Source organism: Marmota flaviventris, chromosome 9 (genome assembly GCF_047511675.1).
Source record: "Marmota flaviventris isolate mMarFla1 chromosome 9, mMarFla1.hap1, whole genome shotgun sequence".
Lineage (NCBI taxonomy): Eukaryota > Metazoa > Chordata > Mammalia > Rodentia > Sciuridae > Marmota > Marmota flaviventris.
The window spans coordinates 126943371-126963091 of NC_092506.1; the positions used below are offsets into that span (position 1 = coordinate 126943371).

The following is a 19721-nucleotide window of genomic DNA, read 5'->3' on the forward strand; positions in this document are numbered from 1 at the left end:
TTACTAATCTGCTATACCCCTGATGTACTTATTTTACCTTAATTTCATGTCATGTATGCAAAATATATTTATCCCAGTCTAATAGGTATTGTTTTTTTTTTTTTTAATTTTTGTTTATTTCAGCCATGACTCCTAATCATATCCAAGAATATTCACCAGAAAAGGGCCTAAAACATATATCACATGAAGTGATAAGTGCAAAATATGAAAGTTGTGATCTTGACTATTTACCACAAAAGAAAATATGGAAAACTACAAGTGAGAGTGAACAACAGAAATCATATAAAAAATCAGGCCTTGTTCATCACCAGAGAATTTATACTGAAGAGAAGCCCTACGGATATAAAGAATGTTGCAAAGCTTTTAGTAAAAAAAAATGTCTTATTTACCACGGAGGAATGCACAATGGAGAGAAGCCCTACAAATGTAAAGATTGTGGCAAAGCTTTTTGTCAAAAATCAAACCTTATTTACCACAGCCAAACTCACACTGGAGAGAAGCCCTACAAATGTAAAGATTGTGGCAAAGCTTATGGTCTAAAATCAGACCTTACTTGCCACATCAGAACTCACACGGGAGAGAAGCCTTACAAATGTAAAGAATGTGGCAAAGCTTTCAGTCTAGAGTCACTCCTAATTTGCCACAGGAGAACTCACACTAGAGAGAAGCCCTACAAATGTAAAGATTGTGGCAAAGCTTTTGGTAAAAAATCAAACCTTATTTGCCACAGGAGAACTCACACTGGAGAGAAGCCCTACAAATGCAAAGAATGTGGCAAAGCTTTTGGTGATAAATCAAACCTTATTCGCCACATCAGAACTCACACTGGAGAGAAACCCTACAAATGTAAAGATTGTGGCAAAGCTTTTGGTCAAAAATCAGACCTTATTCGCCACATCAGAACTCACACTGGAGAGAAGCCCTACAAATGTAAAGATTGTGGCAAAGCTTATTGTCAAAAATCAAACCTTATTTACCACATCCGAACTCACACTGGAGAGAAGCCCTACAAATGTAAAGATTGTGGCAAAGCTTTTGGTCAAAAATCAGACCTTATTTACCACAGAAGAACTCACACTGGAGAGAAGCCCTACAAATGTAAAGAATGTGGAAAAGCTTTTGGTCACAAATCACACCTTATTCGCCACAGCACAACTCACACTGGAGAGAAGCCCTACAAATGTAAAGATTGTGGCAAAGCTTTTGGTAAAAAATCACACCTTATTTGCCACATCAGAACTCACACTGGATAGAAGCCCTACAAATGTAAAGAATGTGGCAAAGCTTTTGGTGAAAAATCAAACCTTATTTGCCACAGAAAAACTCACACTGGAGAGAAGCCCTACAAATGTACAGAATGTTGCAAAGATTTTGGTCACAAATCACACCTTATTTGCCCCAGCAGAACTCACACTGGAGATAAGCTCTACAAATGTAAAGATTGTGGCAAAGCTTTTGGTCAAAAATCATTCCTAATTTGCCACAGAAGAACCCACTCTGGAGAGAAGCCCTACAAATATAAAGAATGTGGCAAAGCTTTTGGTCAAAAATCACACATTATTTACCACAGAAGAACTCACATTGGAGAGAAGCCCTACAAATGTACAGAATGTGGCAAGGCTTTTGGTGACACATCAAACCTTATTTGCCACAGGAGAAATCACAGTGGCGAGATGCCCTACAAATGTAAAGAATGTTGCAAAGCTTTTGGTCAAAAAATAAACCTTCTTCACCACAGCAGAACTCACTGGAGAGAAGCCCTACAAATGTAAAGAATGTGGCAAAGCTTTTACTCAAAAACCAGGCTTTATTTGCCACAGTAGAACTCACACTAGAGAGAAGCCTTACAAATGTAAAGAATGTGGGAAAGCGTTCAGTCAAAAATCACACCTTATTTTCCACAACAGAACTCACACTTGGGAGAAGCCTCACAAATGAAAAGTATGTGACAAAGTTTTTACTCAAATATTACACCTTATGTGCCATAGGAGAATTTACACTGGAAAGAATCCTTACAAATATAAGGAATGTGGCAAAGCTTTTAGCAATAAAACAGGCCTTATTCACCACAACAGAACTCACACTGGAGAATAGCTGTACAAAAGTGAATAATGTGGAAAAGCATTTAATAAAAAATAAAACTTTATTCACCACAGCAGAAGACATCCTGGTGAATATGAAATGTGAATAAAGAAATAATACTTTTAAAGAAAGACTATACCTTGGGGCTAGGTTTGTGGTTCCATGGTAGAGTGCTAGCCTTGCATGTTTGAGATCCTGGGTTCGATCCTCAGCACCACATAAAAATAAATAAGTGAAATAAAGGTATTGTGTCCAACTACAACTTAAAAATAAACACTTAAAAAAAGAAAGACTAAACCTTATTAACAACAGAATTTATACAGAAAAGAACCCCTGCAAATTGAAACAATGCAGCAAAGCTTTTAAAAGAAATCAATTCTTTTCACCATTAGGCTACTTATTCTGGAAAGAATACATCTAAATGTAGACAATGTAGAAACATTTTAAATTATATATCATATATTACTAGACATCAGAGAAAACACACTGGAGAGAAGCTCTACAAATGAGACCATTGTACCATTACTCTAAGAAAGGGACAACATTTAATCCTCACCACAATAACCATAGCATAGAGAAAATTTTGTAATGTGAAAATTGACAATGTGACAATGCCTATAAAATTTATTCAGCAATACTCAGCACCTGTGGATATATACTGGTTAGAGAAAATACAAATGGAAAAAAAATGTAGCTACATGTTTCTTTAACACTGCTTATTTTTGGAGAATTCATTGTGCCCAGAAACTCTTAAAAAGATAAATAATATTTCCAAAATGTATTTAAATTTTAAATTCATTGAACATCTGAAAACTCATACTAGTAGTGAACACTGAACAGATTTTATACAAAATGTATGCCTTATATAACAATGAAACATAATAACTTTACTATACTCTCACATTTATTAACTATATATTACACCTTGATGTATATGAGGATCAGTAAAATACAGAACTCATTTAAGTTTAGAAAACAAGTAGTTGTCTTTAAATTTATTAAGCATTATCAAGTTATTTTGTAGAAATATCAGTCATAAATGTCATATGCATAGTGAAGAAACCTCATCTTTGAAAGAATATAATTGTTTTTCTAAATCAAAATTACTATTTTCACTTTTGAATAGTGAGAAAAGAATTATATGAAATCTATTTTTGATGTTTAACACTCAAGTGTAATATTTTAAACTTTAATTTTTTTTTTTTTTTTTGTATTTCAGTTTAAGTTTAGGTATTTTTATACACTGAGCCACATTCCTAAGCCCTCTCTCCACTTTTTCAAATTTTGAGACTGTCTTGTTAAGTTGCTTGAAACCACACTAAGTTGCTGAGGCTGAATTTAAATTTCTGAAAATACTCAGCTTCCCAATTTGCTTGGATTACAAGCAGGAACCATCATGCCAGGTTTACAGTGCATTTTTTAACCTATATTTAACTTATGTATGCAATATGTCTTTAAAACTGAATATTTGTTTATGTGTTAACACTCATGCATTGCATCCTGTTGTTAAATGACAGACATCATAGTGTTCCACTTGACTAAATGTTCTATGTAACAGTACAATATACTGTTGAGTGAATAATACTCTAGCATCTGTTAATACTTTTACACATTTTAATCAAACAATGTGTAATACAATTTGCATAAGTTAGATCATTATCTTTTTTCTGTTTGTATTTATGGTGAAATTAAGAGTTATAAGAAGGATGTAGATATAGGAAAATAAGCCCCAGATTTTCATATCTTGATTTATAAATTTTAAAATTTTAACTTTTTAACATTTCCTAGTGATTTTAATAGACTGAATTTCCACAAACTTAAAGGTAGCTCTTACATGAAAGAAGAGCTTTATCTTTCTTGTGTGCATAATGGCCTTCTAGACTTCATCCTCATTGGAGACATTTCATTTTTCATGGAATGAGGTCAATGATCAGTGTTTTCATGTACATTAGTAAATTCTGACATCCTTGTTATTCTATAGGTAGTGTTATTTCAAGGCAGGAATTAGAGAAATGGATGTAGAGTCAAGGTTGAGTGAGGCCTTATACTTATGACAAAATAATCAATGAGCTATGTTTTATAGTCTCATTTTCTGAGGACCAAGTAGTAAGAGGTAAACTGAGAAGGTTGTATGTAAAGATTAAGTTTCTTATCATAAAATGTTGGCTTTTCAAGTACAATAGTGTAAAAGCTTATTATACACAGAATCCATACAAAAATCATATTGAATATCATTCACAATTTTATTAACATTACATATAATTCATGAAGAACTGAGTTTACAGCAACATATGCCTAAGAACAAGATCTGGGGACATTGTGCACTCTCCAATATAGACATATTTATACCAATTTAATTATACATGAAACTACATTAAATGAGAAGTAAAATCAATTGGATCAACACACAACAATATATAAATAAAAACTTGTAAAGACTTAAGCAAGAGACCAATAGTGGATGAAGTGTGGTTTCCAAATGCGAGGGCAAAAATGGACATATAATCAGTTAAAGGTAATTGAAGAATGATAAGTTACCTACTTTGAGCTACAACAGCATTTGAATGAAAAAGAGTCACAAAGTAAGCAAAGATAATTCACTTCCATTTGTATGCTTTGTAATATTTTCTAAAAGTTTTCTGCATATTTTATTGCAGTAAAATTGGGAAACAATCCAGAAAGTTAAAAAAGACAAATATTTCTCCTCTGGTTTTAAAAGCAAGAAAAGAAATTTATTGAGCTAGAAAAATTTACTAGTTAGAGTTAAAAAAAAAAGAACTGAGATTATCAGAGTCTAAGTATAATGTATTTCAGCCATCCCTGGCTGCACAGGGCATTTTTGCTTAATTAAGAATTTGTTCACATATGTACGCTTAAAGAACATTGCTGTTTTCAGTCAGTCTTTTTCATTAATAACAATGATGTACCTTTCAACAGTTTCCAGCCACAAAAATACACAATTTCAGAAATTTTCTGTTTCATCCTCTATATATTCTGCCACAGCATTCACCAGGAGAAGATAATATAAAACTTTTGGCAGTCCCATCAAGGCTTTTGACTTCTATTAATTTTAAAGCCAAACATATACTGCATAGAAAAGTATGATACATGGAACAACATAATTTTACTTAGTAAAAATAATTTTTTTTTCATGAAAAATATATCCCAACTCCTTTGTCATGGGATTACATTAGAAAAATATGAGGTAATTATACTGGGTATTATGACCTTAGGCTATGAGCCTTATTAAAATTACCTTAAAATACAAAAGAATATTAATGTTTATTTTTAAATATAGTTTTTATATTTCAAATATTCAAAATCCCCAGCAATCAATGATACAAAAACATAAGAAAAACAACTGCAGTTTGATGTCTCATCATGAAATTGCAATACCTGCTGTAGATTGCCTGTGGCTTCCACTTTTAATTTAAACAAATAATAATCTTTCCATACAATTTGGGTGAAGTGGAGGACAAAATTTCCTGCATTGTTTTCCTGGGCAAGCCATCATACTTGAAACAACTGAACCCCAAATCAAAATATGTTTACTCTACATTCTAATTATATCAGTTCTTAACTCATCTAGCATAAAACAAATCCACTTTCTTCTGGTTGAATATCTTGAGCTCAAATATATGGAACCTGGGAGCTAAAAGAAGTATGGCATCAATAATGAGGTCTTTTTTTGCATAAAGCAAATTGCACTTTTTGTATTTGATTTTTCTGCCTGTGAAGATCTACATTTCTCTTCCTACAATGGTATTATAATTGATGGTGACTTGTGTGATTACAGGAGGCGTAAAATGCAGCTACATGTGTTTGAGTCCTTTCACTGGTAAGAAAAAAAAATACTATAATTTGTACTCTAGTAGGAGACTCAAAATGGTGCTGGACAAACCTATTTTTTAATCTGCCCCTTTATTCATGGTTTTCTAATGGTTTTGATCTAGTCAGTTCAGACTATTTCTGAATAATGGGTGTCATCAAGATGTAAATTCCCTCTATAGTCATTAGCAATGAGACAATTCTTCCAATTAAAAATAAAAACATTCTCAAATAGTCTTTGCTATATTCTAAGGTACCACTCTTGCTTTTGCTTTACTAAACAAAACAAATTCCACATATTTGAGTCCCAAAGTAAATGGCAATACATTAACCTAAGCACCATGAGGAATATAAGAAATACAAGATATCACCTTTGAAATATAAAACAAATAAGAATCAGAAATGCTAAGCCATTACCATCTAAACTATACCAGAGCTTTTAAAATGTAATCTTAGATCTTCTACTCACTCTCATAGTAAGATGCCTTAGACACAAAGATATTTAATCACTCACTAAAGGTCACTCAGTGGATGAATAATAGTTTTTATTCTAAAGCTTTTACCGAATTTTTTGATAATACATTGCAAAGTCTCACCTGTCTTCTTTAGAAATAAGACACAGAGGTTGTTTTAGTCTGTTTTATAATGTTATAGAAAAATACCAGAAGCAGGTCAATGTATAAAAAGAGATATAAATGCATAAAAATATTTTCTGAGAGGCTGGGGTTGTGGCTCAATGGTAGAGTGCTCACCTGTCACATGAAAGAAGTTGGGTTCAATTCTCAGAACCACATAAAAATGAATAAATAAAATAAAGGTATTTTGTCCAACTACAATTATAAATAAATAAAATATAGTTTTGAGTACATAGTTCTGAAGTTTTAAGTGCACTGTATTAGAATCTTCTCAGCTCCTGTGACAGCTCCTTCACCTGCATTACACATGAGGTATCATTATGGTGAGGGCTCATTTGAGAGGTAGAACATAATGAGACAGGAAGTCAGAGAAATTCAGAAAAAAGACTTGCTCTTTTATAACAACCAGCTTTAATAAGAACTATGTTATGCCCCATGAAAGTTACATTAACCCTCTCTAAGAACATCTCCCCCAATGATCTAACCACAATTTACTAGTCTCACTTCTTAAACATTCCACTGTTTTCCAACTCTCTCCCTTTTAAACTAAGTTCCAAACACATGAGCTTTTGGGGGACATACTCAAATTACAATGAAAGTAATATGAGAGAGACAATGGTAAAAATAAGACATAGAATGCCATTTCTTAGTAGTTATAAAGATTCTAGATACTACAATAAAATGCTTTACAGTATAGAAATTATTTTAGGTTGATTTTTTTTTATTTTAAAGACAATAGGAAATTTAATTAAATTACTTTTTGAAGAATGAATGAATTTGAATGTGACAAGACTAATGGGCTAGTTATATTAAAATAAGGGAAAAGTCTGTGCAAAAACTCAATGAATGTTTAGTAAACCATGCTTTGGTATAAAAACAGAATGCTGGGCTTTCTGATTATGCTATATCAAGCCAAAAGTTTACTGGCTAAAATCTGGTGGCCCTCAAAACCAGATAAAAGATGCAGTGGACATCAATCTCAAGAGCTTCCTACTTAAAATATCTGCTTCCAAATAATACATGATTCAAGTAATTCTCAGGAATATTATATTTCTTTCAATTTCAATTTTTAGCTTTCTATATAGTTAATGCACCATCTCATGGCCAGATCAATATTTTCTTGAACTTCTTCATATATTAATCTATACACTATCTCAGATATGTTTGTTTCTAGATTGTCAGGGATCCCTTCTAGTGAATTCTGAGATGTGTGAGAGGTTGAACAAGCATAGAAATATGCTTATGAAAAATAAGCCATGTTGTAGGTGGGAAGTAAAAGGAGAAAAGAAGCAAAAGTCCTCATCTAAACTTGTATGTGCTGATACTACACAAGGTTATTCCAATGATGTCTGGTTTGAGGTAGGGAAGCAACTTTTCTTATACATTATGACACAAAGTTCATCAAATATGATTGTTACAGACTTTTAGAGAACACCTAAATTTTTCTTAGTAATTTCTACATTGAAAAACTACTGTTATCTTTAAACAAAACTATCCATTGCAATAAATCTGAAATAGTTCTTTAATATTGTGAAACAGAAAATTGATGGCATTATTCACTGAATGCTAATATTTTCCAATAACACCTCACACCACAATTTATGTACCTTATATACATTTACACCTATAGGGGTTCTTAACACAATGGATAGATAATTAATGTAAAGAGTGAAATGAGACTCGGAAACAACTAATTATCGTAAAAATTATTATTACCTTATTTCAAATACTAGTGCACCCTTTTGCTTTTGTTTTCCCAAAAGTTAATTTTTTTAACCTTTGGTATGATATTTCACTTTATTTAAATAACATAATAAATAGTACTGTTTTTTATATGTACTCTCTGATGCATCTCAAATATATTTGCATACCCCAAGACCTTAGCAGATTTCTATACTCATTATTCACTAGAGAAGCAGTAGTTACTTCTGAAATCTATATTGCTTTTTTCAAATGAGGTCTTGCAGTTTTTTTTTTTTTTTAATATCTGAAATAATTATAATGAACTTATTTCTAATTAGCATATAGTAAGTGCCTGATAAATATTTGTGAAAAAGATTGAAGAAATAATAAGAGCATTTATATAATCTGTACAATATGGTATGTGGTATTTCATGATTTTAGCTACAACTTATTGAATATTATAACAATCTTATTATGTAAGTAAGATGTGGGTATAATGAACCAATAATAAATAAAAATTTCATGCTGCATTGTTAGTAATTCACCAAAAAATTTTTTCAAAAACAGACACTCTGATGTGTGTTTTTTTTTTGTCAACTATTATATTATGAATGAATGAAGCTCAGTAAATGAATAATTTGAACTACATATTTGCTTAGGGTGACTGTCATTCATTGTTAAAAAAAACCTTTAGCTATATAAAATTTTAATAATGTATGTACCATTGTGATATAATGGAATTTTGATAAAATGTACATTAATAATGCTGAAGTCTTTCATTGAGTCTTATATCAGTTTATGAAATAAACTTACTGTGTGTGATTTCCTCAATTCTAAGTGTCTTATGTTTTAAGAAACTGTATGGACAATGCAAATTAAAGTTAACATACTAATATCAAGAACAGAAGCACCACAGAAAAGATGAAAACAAAGAATTGGGAGATTCCACCATTATAGATGTAATTTTCTCAACATCTTTTCAATGTACCTAACCCACTATTGATACCAAAATTAATGGGCAAACTCTTCTCATGCTGATTGTGCATGATGCTATTATATAAAATGAAAACAAGCAAATGTGTCAGAGATGCATTTTACAACATTGGTTGAAAATACAATTGATTGATCAGTATCTCACTGTGTTTTACCCCAGCAGAAACCTTCTCAGTGTGCAAGATAAATGGGTAAAAATAAAAAAAAAAAAATCAAGTAAAATTTATGTTAAAGAATAACAACTATTTTTTCATGAGGAAAATGTTAATGTCTTTTTGAAACAACATGTCAAGAAACTGTGCCCTATCACTTAAAGGAAAGCAACAATTCTGGTAAATTTCTTCATTTTATTCTTTGAATATGCCAAGTATTCTTTAGCAAACTTCCACATATATTGTTTAATTTCACAGGTGTAAATTATATCTGGTTTTCTTGAAATTGCTACTTATTTAATATAAATTTGTTGAGAAATTATTTCTGCATGTGCTGATAGTGAAATATAGTGAGGAATGGACGTCATTTAAAGCTCTATAAATTGAAATCCCAGAATGGTGGGAGGAAACTGTATATAATCATGAGAAACATATTGAGTACTATGAATTTCTTTCAGATATTTATTTCCCTTAGTATCCACTTTTCACATAAACAAGTGCTTTTAAATGAAGCTGACTATTAAATATCATAGAAAAGGCCATCAGAGAAATCAGAAGAAGAAATTTAAAAGAGAAACAATCAAATCATAAACATCTGGTTGAAACAAGAACTGGCCAAATGTTGGATCTTAGCTTTTGACTTTACTAAATTTTCTCCTATAGTTTTTTTTTTTTTTTTGATGATGACTAAGAGGAAGGTACTTCTATTAAAACACTTACCAGAACAATTTATAGCAATTTGTTTTTTCTAAAACACGGATAAAATTGACTTGCTAACTAAGGATAGAATCTAATGAATAACTCTTGTTATGGTAAAAAAAAAAAAAAGTATAACTACTCAACATGAATATTTGCCTTTTCAAAAAAATATTAGGGTCAAAACCAATTTAGTAAGATAGTATTGAATATTTTATATCAAAGAAAAGGCAAAAATATTTAAAATAATTTTGATTATTAGATGCATGTAAAAAAAAAAGTAGTGTCCAGGTCTGATGTGGTGGTACATACCTGTAATCCCAAATATCATAGAGGCTGAGGCAGAAGGATCACAACTTCAAGACCAGCCTTGGTAACTAAGTGAGACCAGGTCTCAAAATAAAATATCAAATAATTTTGTATATATATGAGTGATAAAGCACCCCAAGTTCAATCCCCAGTGCCATATAAAACAGTAGTTTCCAAAATTTACACCCAAATCAGCAGCCTACACTCTATCTGCAACTATGTAAAGTTTTAAAAGGAAACTAAATTTAGCCATACCTACTACTAGTTGTCTGATTATATTGATCATAGTATTGAAACATAAATAGAAGACCCTACACAATGTTTTAGGTGTTCCCATTATTTTTTCTAATTGCAATGAGAGAGGGAGGAAAACCATTTTAACTTATGGGGCCACTTCTTTTTCTTCAGGCCTAATTAATCAAATATTAAAAGGATTTAGCGTTTAACTGATTATCATTTATGGTATGTGTTCTGGGATTTCTTGCTTAATTTACATTGGACACTTTATTATTTCTGAGTATCAGCATATGTACAGGCCAACACACCCCACTCTATTTTTTAATACTTACAAGTCCCTGTGTTCATGCTTCCTCATTTAGTTATTCTCTTTAAAAAATAATTATGTGTTGCATTCTTTGTCTACAGAAAATTTATGAAGGTTAAAAACCCATAAGCATTTTCACAAATTTGACTTTAAGATACTTTTCATCACAAAACACACACCAAAAGTAAGAATGATTTCTTTCCCGAATTTATTAGCCTTTCTGACATCCAATATCAGGGCATGAATGCTGCTCATGGAGGGATGTTCTTATCATCAAGAACAATCAGTACTACTTTCTTCTTTCCCATTAAATTTTACAAAATGCAAATTTTACTGTGTTTCATATACAGAACTTGGCTTTCCATTATTTGTGTTTAGTGCGTTTTTACTTTCTTTTTTCATCACTTTGTTTTTCCTGTATTTTCTAATATTCATTTTTTTATGATGAGAAAAATAGACCACTAGAATCTTCTAACTTTTGCTACATTCAATCACTTGACTACTTACTAGCTAATATTTCTATTAAAGCATCATTTTAAAGGTAGGACTGAGGTATGCTAAAAAAAACTATTTTCAAGGTCTACTGCAGAATAAGCATAACTTTCTTGAGCTCTGCAGTTGGAGCCACTGTTTCTGTCCACATACTCTGCTCTCATTTTTAAAATTTTTTCTTCTATATTGAGTAACTCTCTTTGAAATGAGGCATGGAAAATAGCTTTTTAGATTTTTATTATTTATGAAAATCTATTTTTATTTATCATTGATGGACAATCTGCTTCATTTTAGAATACCAGATTGAATACTATTTTTCCTTTAACTCTTGTGCTTATTCTGTATTTATCATCTATAATCCATCATTAAGGATAAATTCTTGGGTTTTATTCTTGCTTTCTTGAAGCTGACCATGGTTTTTAATTTCAGGATATTTTCTTTGTTTTAAGCATAGCTACTTGAGAAAATCTGGAGATATATTTAGCATATTTAAAATTTATTTTCTTGATTATTGCATTCAATCAAAAAGGAATATTTCCGGACCTAATTTTCTTTTCAGTATATACATGTAGGAAAATGGATAAAATATGGAAAATAATATATCTGTTTTTCAGACACCAAAAACAGGCATAGCAGGTGAGTGAAACCATAAGCAATAAGTGCAGACTGGTTAGGCGAACTATAACTTTATTTTAAAAATGAATTTTAATAAGCGCAGTTTGATAAAATGCTGTTAAAACTTATGGGTAAAGGGAAGTAAAAATAATCAAAGTATACCACTGTAAGAAATAATTGAGGTCTGGCACCTGAGAACAGACTGTGGGGGAAACTTCATGTTATGAAAGGAAAGAATCCCCCACTTTCCCTTCACCCTCTCACCCACGTAATCTCACCAGAAACCACCAAGATGCCCAGAACAAAATGTTTCAAGTTCAATAGTCACAATCTTTCCAAATACAAAAAGCAGTTACAATTCAACTGAACAAAGAAGCTAATGTGCAAAGTTAAGGGGATCTGAGACATCATATAAAAAGTTAGGTTAAAGATAATTCTGTTTCTGTTTTTTTTTTTTGGTGTGTGTGTGTTTTGTTTTGTTCCAAGGGTGTGGCTATTCCTTGGTCACCTGAACTCAGAAAAGAAACTGTTATTTTGATGAAGTGTTAGTGGGTGACCCACATTAAAATCAGACAAATATTTAAAAAAAAATTAAAAACCCTATTAATCTGCTTGAATCAAATGTATGAAATATGATATGTCAAGAGCTTTGTAATGTTTTGAACAACTAATAATAAAAAAATAAAAATAAATAAATAAATAAAAAAGCCTAATTACCAAAAAAAAAAAAAAAAAATGTTGCTACTTTCTCCCTCTACATTTTATGTTTAAAGTACCTTTTTTTAAAAAAAAATTCATTTTAGTTTCAGGTGGACACAATATCTTTATTTATTTTTACATGGTGCTGAGAATCAAACCCTGTGTGTCATGCATACTAGGCAAGCATGCTACTACTTGAGCCATATCCCCAGCCCTAAAGTATCTTTTTTTAAGTTTTGATTTTTATTTTTTGTCCTGAAAAGTAGACAGTAAAACAGCTTCTGGAAAAATTTACAACCAACTGAATGAGGATCTGGGAAGCTGAGAGGCTGAAGCAGGGCTGGGAGGAACAGACTTGAAGTCTGACGAAGGAGCAGACTTCCCTTAGTCAGTGGAGGCCAATTATAACTAAAAAGAGACGAAAATCAATAAGTGTTTGTAAACCAGGAAATGACACAGATTATCAAGTTAGTGTCAGTTATAAAAATTTATATAATCATGAAAATAGAGAAATCATGAACAAGATTAGAAAAATAATAGATGTAAATTTTATTTTTAGAAGTTTATTGGTGATACATAAAAATAAAGATTTTAAATGGAAGGCAGAGAGATATGCAAGTCATGTAGTACTTCACAAACCTTACTTCAGTTACAAAAGTATAATCAATTGATAACTTCTACTTATTTTACTCTCTATCTTCCTTTGCATTTCACCTGAGGTCACACTTGTAGAGTGTGACCAATAACTAAGCAAATAACTAACCAAGAAGATAGTCCCTGAAGTTACACTCTTTCTCAGAAAACCCCAATCAATTTCAGAGCAAAGTTGTGATACAACACCTATTCATTTCCTTCTTTGGGAAAAGGTCCCTTTTGTGAATCAGATAGAAGAGGAAATTGGCCAACCTCTATCAAAATATTACTAGAAATAAATATGAGTTATCTTCATTTAGAAGTAAAGTGAAATAAAATAACACCATTGTACAGTATCTTTCAGGATTACCCTTGAAAAATAAAAAATGAAAAAAAAAAAACTCTTTCTAAAGAGCGTAATACTTGGCAGCACACTTCATCCTTAATTTCATGTGGAAAAAGAAGTTACCTCAGGTAAGAAGGTACATAAGAAGGTACATAAAATAATAAGAAGAAATCAAGACTTGGTCAAGGGTTTAGAAGGAACTTTGAAGACTATAAAATTTGGGGGGTACAGTAATAAGGATGGATCTCTGAGAGAGAGAATGCAGTGCAAATATCATGGGATTTCATGCTATCACATACCAAAGCACATACATCATGGACATTGTACAAGACAACCAAGTTGACAACTGGACTTGGCTAGTTGTTTTTATCCAGCCTCTGATGCTGCACAGGATGAATGAGGACTGAGTAAAATAGTGGTTTCCAGTCACCGTATTTTATCTATCAAATGCTTCTTCCAAATATCTAGCCATCTAGGAGGAGAGATCTATATGTAGATTCCTGTTAATGCATCACTCTTTTCATCATTTTCTCATAATAAATTAACAAGTGGACGTCTTTTAACCCAGAAATAATTTTAACCAGGAAAACCCAAACATTTTTTTTTTAATTTTGCTTTTTCAGACAATAAATGCTAAGCAAGTACCACTAATAAAGTGTCAATACATCATGCCTAAAATCGAATCAGATCACACTTAACAAAAACAAAGATATTACTATTGGTCTATGACCATGGTATCCACTGTATTATCATCTAAAAATAGAAACAAAAAGCTGCTGGCCTGGTAGAATTCTGGAACAGGTGATGATGTTGCTAACACTTCTTAAATTTCACATCATTATATCAGGTTGTGCTACCAAGAGACACAAAATATAGATCCAGGAACCAGAGTGTCAAAGTTTAAGAGTCTTAACTCACCATCACTCCTATTAATGCACTTGGCAATCATATTTTCTTACATCATGCCTCTGCATCCTCCACTTTTAGAAATCATAATTATTTAAGAGGACCCTTTACCAACAGGATGTTTAACAATATTCCAACTAAAATTTAAACTGCACCTGAGGACTCTAAATTCTATGTACTAAGAAAACAGAAAGCAAGAGGAGAAATTACAATCCTGGTAGGTCAATTCACTCTCCTCACCAGAAGGACATTGATTCCATGTTGCAATGCTAAGCAAGTACCACTAATAAAGTGCCAATACATCATGCCTAAAATTGAATCAGACCACACTTAACAAAAATAAAAATATTACTATTGGTCCATGACCATGGTATCCACTGTATCCAAATATAAAAATCTATTGTATATTTGAAGATAAAAATCAGATGATTCAATTTGAAAACAGTTGACCCAATTCTCTACTTTTTAGTATTAACTTTCCATACATGAATTGTAAAAGGATCAGTGCAGTAGTTGTGTCTTGAGAAAATTATAGTGAGGAGCCTCAAATGATTTGGGGATGAGTATAGAGACCAAAAGAAGTATGTTTAGTGGATCTAAATTGAACAGAGGAAGAGACATAAGATGACTATTAATTTGACATTCAGTCTACACAGCTGTCAAATCTGTAATTACTTGCACTGTTTTCCATTCTTATAAGTTTTCTTCAGGAATAGAGTCTCACCAGTACCATAAACTTAAGTACAGAACTTAGACTGAAAAGTGAGTTTTTATGGTGTTACTACAGGGAACTATGCTTTATGGCACCATTAGGACTGAAGGATTCATTTCCCAGACAATTGCTGAAAGTGGTCTTTTCAAAATATTTTCATTAGTAGAGATCGTTTTTCTGCCTATTACCATTTAAGGTTTCCTAAACTCAAGACCGTTTGAGACTCATGTAAATCACACTCCATGTCTCAAGTATGAAAATATGAGCGTGCAAGACAGATCCATAATTTCACTTTGAGTAAGCAGAAGCCTCCTTTGAGATTAGACTGCAACCCCAGATTCTGTGTGCCCAAATGTGCTTCCTTCCCTTTATTTCCATTGTGCTGATCTGAAGCACACTAACTTATGGACTTCCAAGGTGTCTAGTCATGGTCTAAATCCACCTCCTGGGAAGCCCTAATTAGAACTCAAATGCATCCTTCATCTACTTCCAGACTTTCTGTTTTCCAGAAGGTCTTTAAAGTCTTTTTTTTTTTAAGAATTTTTTTAATATTTATTTTTTAGTTTTCGGCGGACACAACATCTTTGTTTGTATGTGGTGCTGAGGATCGAACCTGGGCCGCACGCATGCCAGGCGAGTGCGCTACCGCTTGAGCCACATCCCCAGCCCCGGTCTTTAAAGTCTTTTTGTCACTGAAGATTACCTCCTCTTTTCATTGTGGATGTTTATCTCATTTTATGCTTCTCTTTTACTGTTACTTTAATTCATTGTCAGTAAAATAGACTTGTACATTTGAAGATCCAGATCTCTAAGTAAAATAGTTAGTTTATGGGCTTATAATACACAATCAAAAATGTTCAATACATTTTAATATGAATTTAGATCCATGATTAAAATTGGAGGAAATAAAATAGGCTTTATTAGGATGTAATTCTGCACTACAAAATTATCTTTTTTCACAAAGGATAAGAATTTTGGAAGATAACATGACACCAAAAAAAAAAAAAAAAAAAAAAAGAATCACTATTTTTTATATATAGTTGTGCTTGAAAGAGAATAAAAACATCACCATAAATTGATGATATAATATAAAATAAAAAGCTTAATAACCAAGTTCTGTTTATTTTTGACAAAACATATTTGAAGCAAAAATACCAAATCCATGAATCTCCTCAAAATACTATACAGTGAATAGCATTTCTACACAAAACATATAATTTTTATGATATTATGTACATTTTCTAGACATAGATGTAGAGGTTAAATACACTAATATTATTTCTCAAGGCACATTTATTTTGAAGCACAGTTCCATAAATCTGCAAATAAAATTAAATTTTACTTATTATACACAGATCAGTACCGCAAAAATGACCAAATACCTGGATATATTTCCTTTGACAGATTTATCTTTCCTAAACAATAAGGTCAGCTTTAATATAATATATCTCCTACCTTTTCAGTGACACAGAATTTTTAAATTTTAAGCAAAATTCTCCAATAGGCTCAAAATTTACCATATAACTATGGTACTAATACAATTAGTGATGGATGATGTTAAAAGAAAAATTCTTAGTTCTTTTAAGAGAGTTTTTTGAAATGAAACACTATATCAACACATGATCCTTCAAACAAATTATGATAATGCATGCACAGCAATAAATTTGGAATAAAGAAGGTATAGACATTTATTTGCTACAGGACTTTGAAAACACATGATTTGGACCTAAAAGACAGTTATTTTGCTTTGTAATTGCAGAACTTTTTATAGCTTTGTGAGGAGTTTTAGTTCTATGTTTTTGTTTTGTGATCTCACGTGCTTCATTTATTCAGATGTATTAATGTAATATATGCTTATATGAGTTATATGCCTCTTTCTAATTATAGAAATATTTTAAAAGCTCTTGGTAATCATACAGTTTCTAAATTAGAGAACAATTACCATGCAAGCTAGAAAATGCACAGTGGCTTAAAGAACTCCTCATTCCAGAGTCTAGCCTTAGAGTTTTCTCATAGTTGAAGATCAATAAATTTATATGGATCATAAAGTTAAGATCTGTTTAAACTTAAAGTAAGCAAATAGGAAGCCAGATAGGTGCTTCTTCACAGATGTCAAGCTGTCATTATTGGGAAACCCAAGGAGTCCTAGAGTGCAGTCTGTCTCTCTGATTGATGTAGTTATGTAAAATTCAAGTCCTGCTTTTCTTCCCCACAACTTTGGCTTTCCTTTGTCATCTTGTTCTTTGTGTTTCAGTGACCAGAGAAAGAGATAGGTTTACACTTATTTGTTCATGCTAAAGACAAAAAACAAACAAACAAGCAAGCAAAAAAAAAAAGAACTTACAAACAACCAAGTTTGTGAAAAAATCAGAAATTTAATTACAGTGATCAGGGTAGACTGGGATTCCACTGACCTAAATGTTCCTTTAAGAAAAATTAGATTCAGACATTTCCATTGTGACAGAAATGGGAAAGGGCATATATGTATGTATATAGTCACATATATATACACACATGAAACTAATACATAAAGAATGAATGAACACAAATATTCCTCCTCTAAACTTGGAAATTATATTTCTGTTTATTTTTAATTGGGAATGGGAAATTACTAGTACATTCATTTGATTTTCAAAAATATTTAGTGTGCTTCCAAACCCTTTTATCATGATTCTCTCATTTGTCATTTCGTAACTGAAAGAGTACAGGATCAGGAAATTTTTAATCTTTTGAGTTAAATTGGATCCAAAGACTTTATGAGAAATATAATTAGTTTATGGCATTGTGATATTGCCCTATATGAAATGAAGTTTTGAACATAGAATATCATTTCATTCTTAAAATTTAAAAAATTATAATTACTCAAATTATAGAATTTACATCAATAGTAGTTCTATTTTATTTTTTAATATTACAGAAGCAAGTTTATAAATAAAAAATGCTAAATTACAGATGGAGATATGGCTCAGTGGTGGAGCATATGTGAGGTCCTGGGTTTTATCCTCAGCACCACATGAAAATAAAATAAAATAAGAATTTATAAAATATCAAGTTAAAACTCATGTCTTCTTTTATAATATGTATACAAATAAGTAATTTTTAAAATCAGTAGATGACATTCCATATGCAAGTTGTATCACTAGAACTCATTAAACTTAGAACAAATGGAAAACTAAAATTAATCATGATTACCTATTAAAAAATGACTCATTTTAGGAGGATATAAAATTAAAGAAGCCAACATTGTTAGAAGAAAATATCCTCAATGTACCATACAGAACACAGTCCTCTGGATTGAGTAAAATTATTGGAGCTGAAGTCTCTCTCCTGCATCTACAAGAAACCTCACTAGTATGCTAAAATTTCCTCCTTCCACAGCCTTTCCATGACCCAACTGCACACTACTTCTGAATCTAAGAATGCAGAGGTACTTATCCAGATGGATGAGGCAAAGGATGATGTTTTGCACGTAATAGCCTAAAAGTTGCACGTTTTAAGGAAAGACATCTTTAAGTTCTGTCTCTGCAGGCCTATAATATTATTGTCTAGAGAAATATGACAAAAATCTCCCTGGAAAACACAGAACTGTGGCTTTCCCAGTGTAATACGTAAGCTGACTCTTAATTTTACTTCTTCTTTGGTGGATAACAGCAATCCTGGGAGAGCTGGTCTCCAAATTTTTTTCTGGACATATTTGGAAAGGCATCTCAACTGGCATCATGTCCAAACAAAATTGTTATTACTCTGATCATGAGATCAAATTAGTCCAGTCAAATTAAACAATTTACAATGCCTCCAATTTGGGGTGAGGGATTTCTGGCACCTCCCATGGTTACACCATGGCTCTGAGGGTCCTCTCTCTATCATGTGTTATAGGATCCTCTTCCCTAGCTTTTTCTCACACGAAGCATCTGGTTTCTGGGTAGTGTTGTTTCTGCATGCCACCATTTCTAAAATGGATTTTTTGTGATTCAGGCTCTGTGTAAAATATTAAAAATAATAATTAATTAATTATCAATAATTAATTAATTAAAATTAATAATTAATTAATGAAATTAATCTGAAATTTCAAAAGAAGAAGAAGAACAACAACATGAACAACAACTGAAGTCTACACGCTGAGGAGATCACAGGAAGATTGAACATGGAGCTGTGTCAGAGCCCATGCTGAAAGGCAACCCTAAGGAACCTGTGATGAGCCATCATATTCACTAACGGAGGTAGAGGGGAGGCCTGCCCTATCTCTGAGACAAACCATGTAAAATTAGCTTAGTCTTTTCTGTACTATATATAAAGTTATATAAAGCATAAAAAATAAAATGGAGACTTGTGATGTAGAATCAAATTTCAAGCAGGTCACTGAAATTCCAGTGTTGGAGTCAGAAGATATCGCTTT

The 19721-nt window shown here is 31.8% G+C and overlaps 1 protein-coding gene across 1 annotated transcript in view; it reads left to right on the forward strand.

The window, feature by feature from the left end:
* Positions 1-281: 281 nt before the first annotated feature.
* LOC139707020 (zinc finger protein 420-like) overlaps positions 282-19721 on the forward strand; it is a gene marked incomplete at its 5' end in the record, with an annotated part of 47535 nt that continues 28095 nt past the window's right edge. The window contains 2 exon segments of the mRNA XM_071617007.1: positions 282-1747; positions 1749-2056. Coding sequence (XP_071473108.1) covers positions 282-1747; positions 1749-2056 — 1774 coding nt within the window.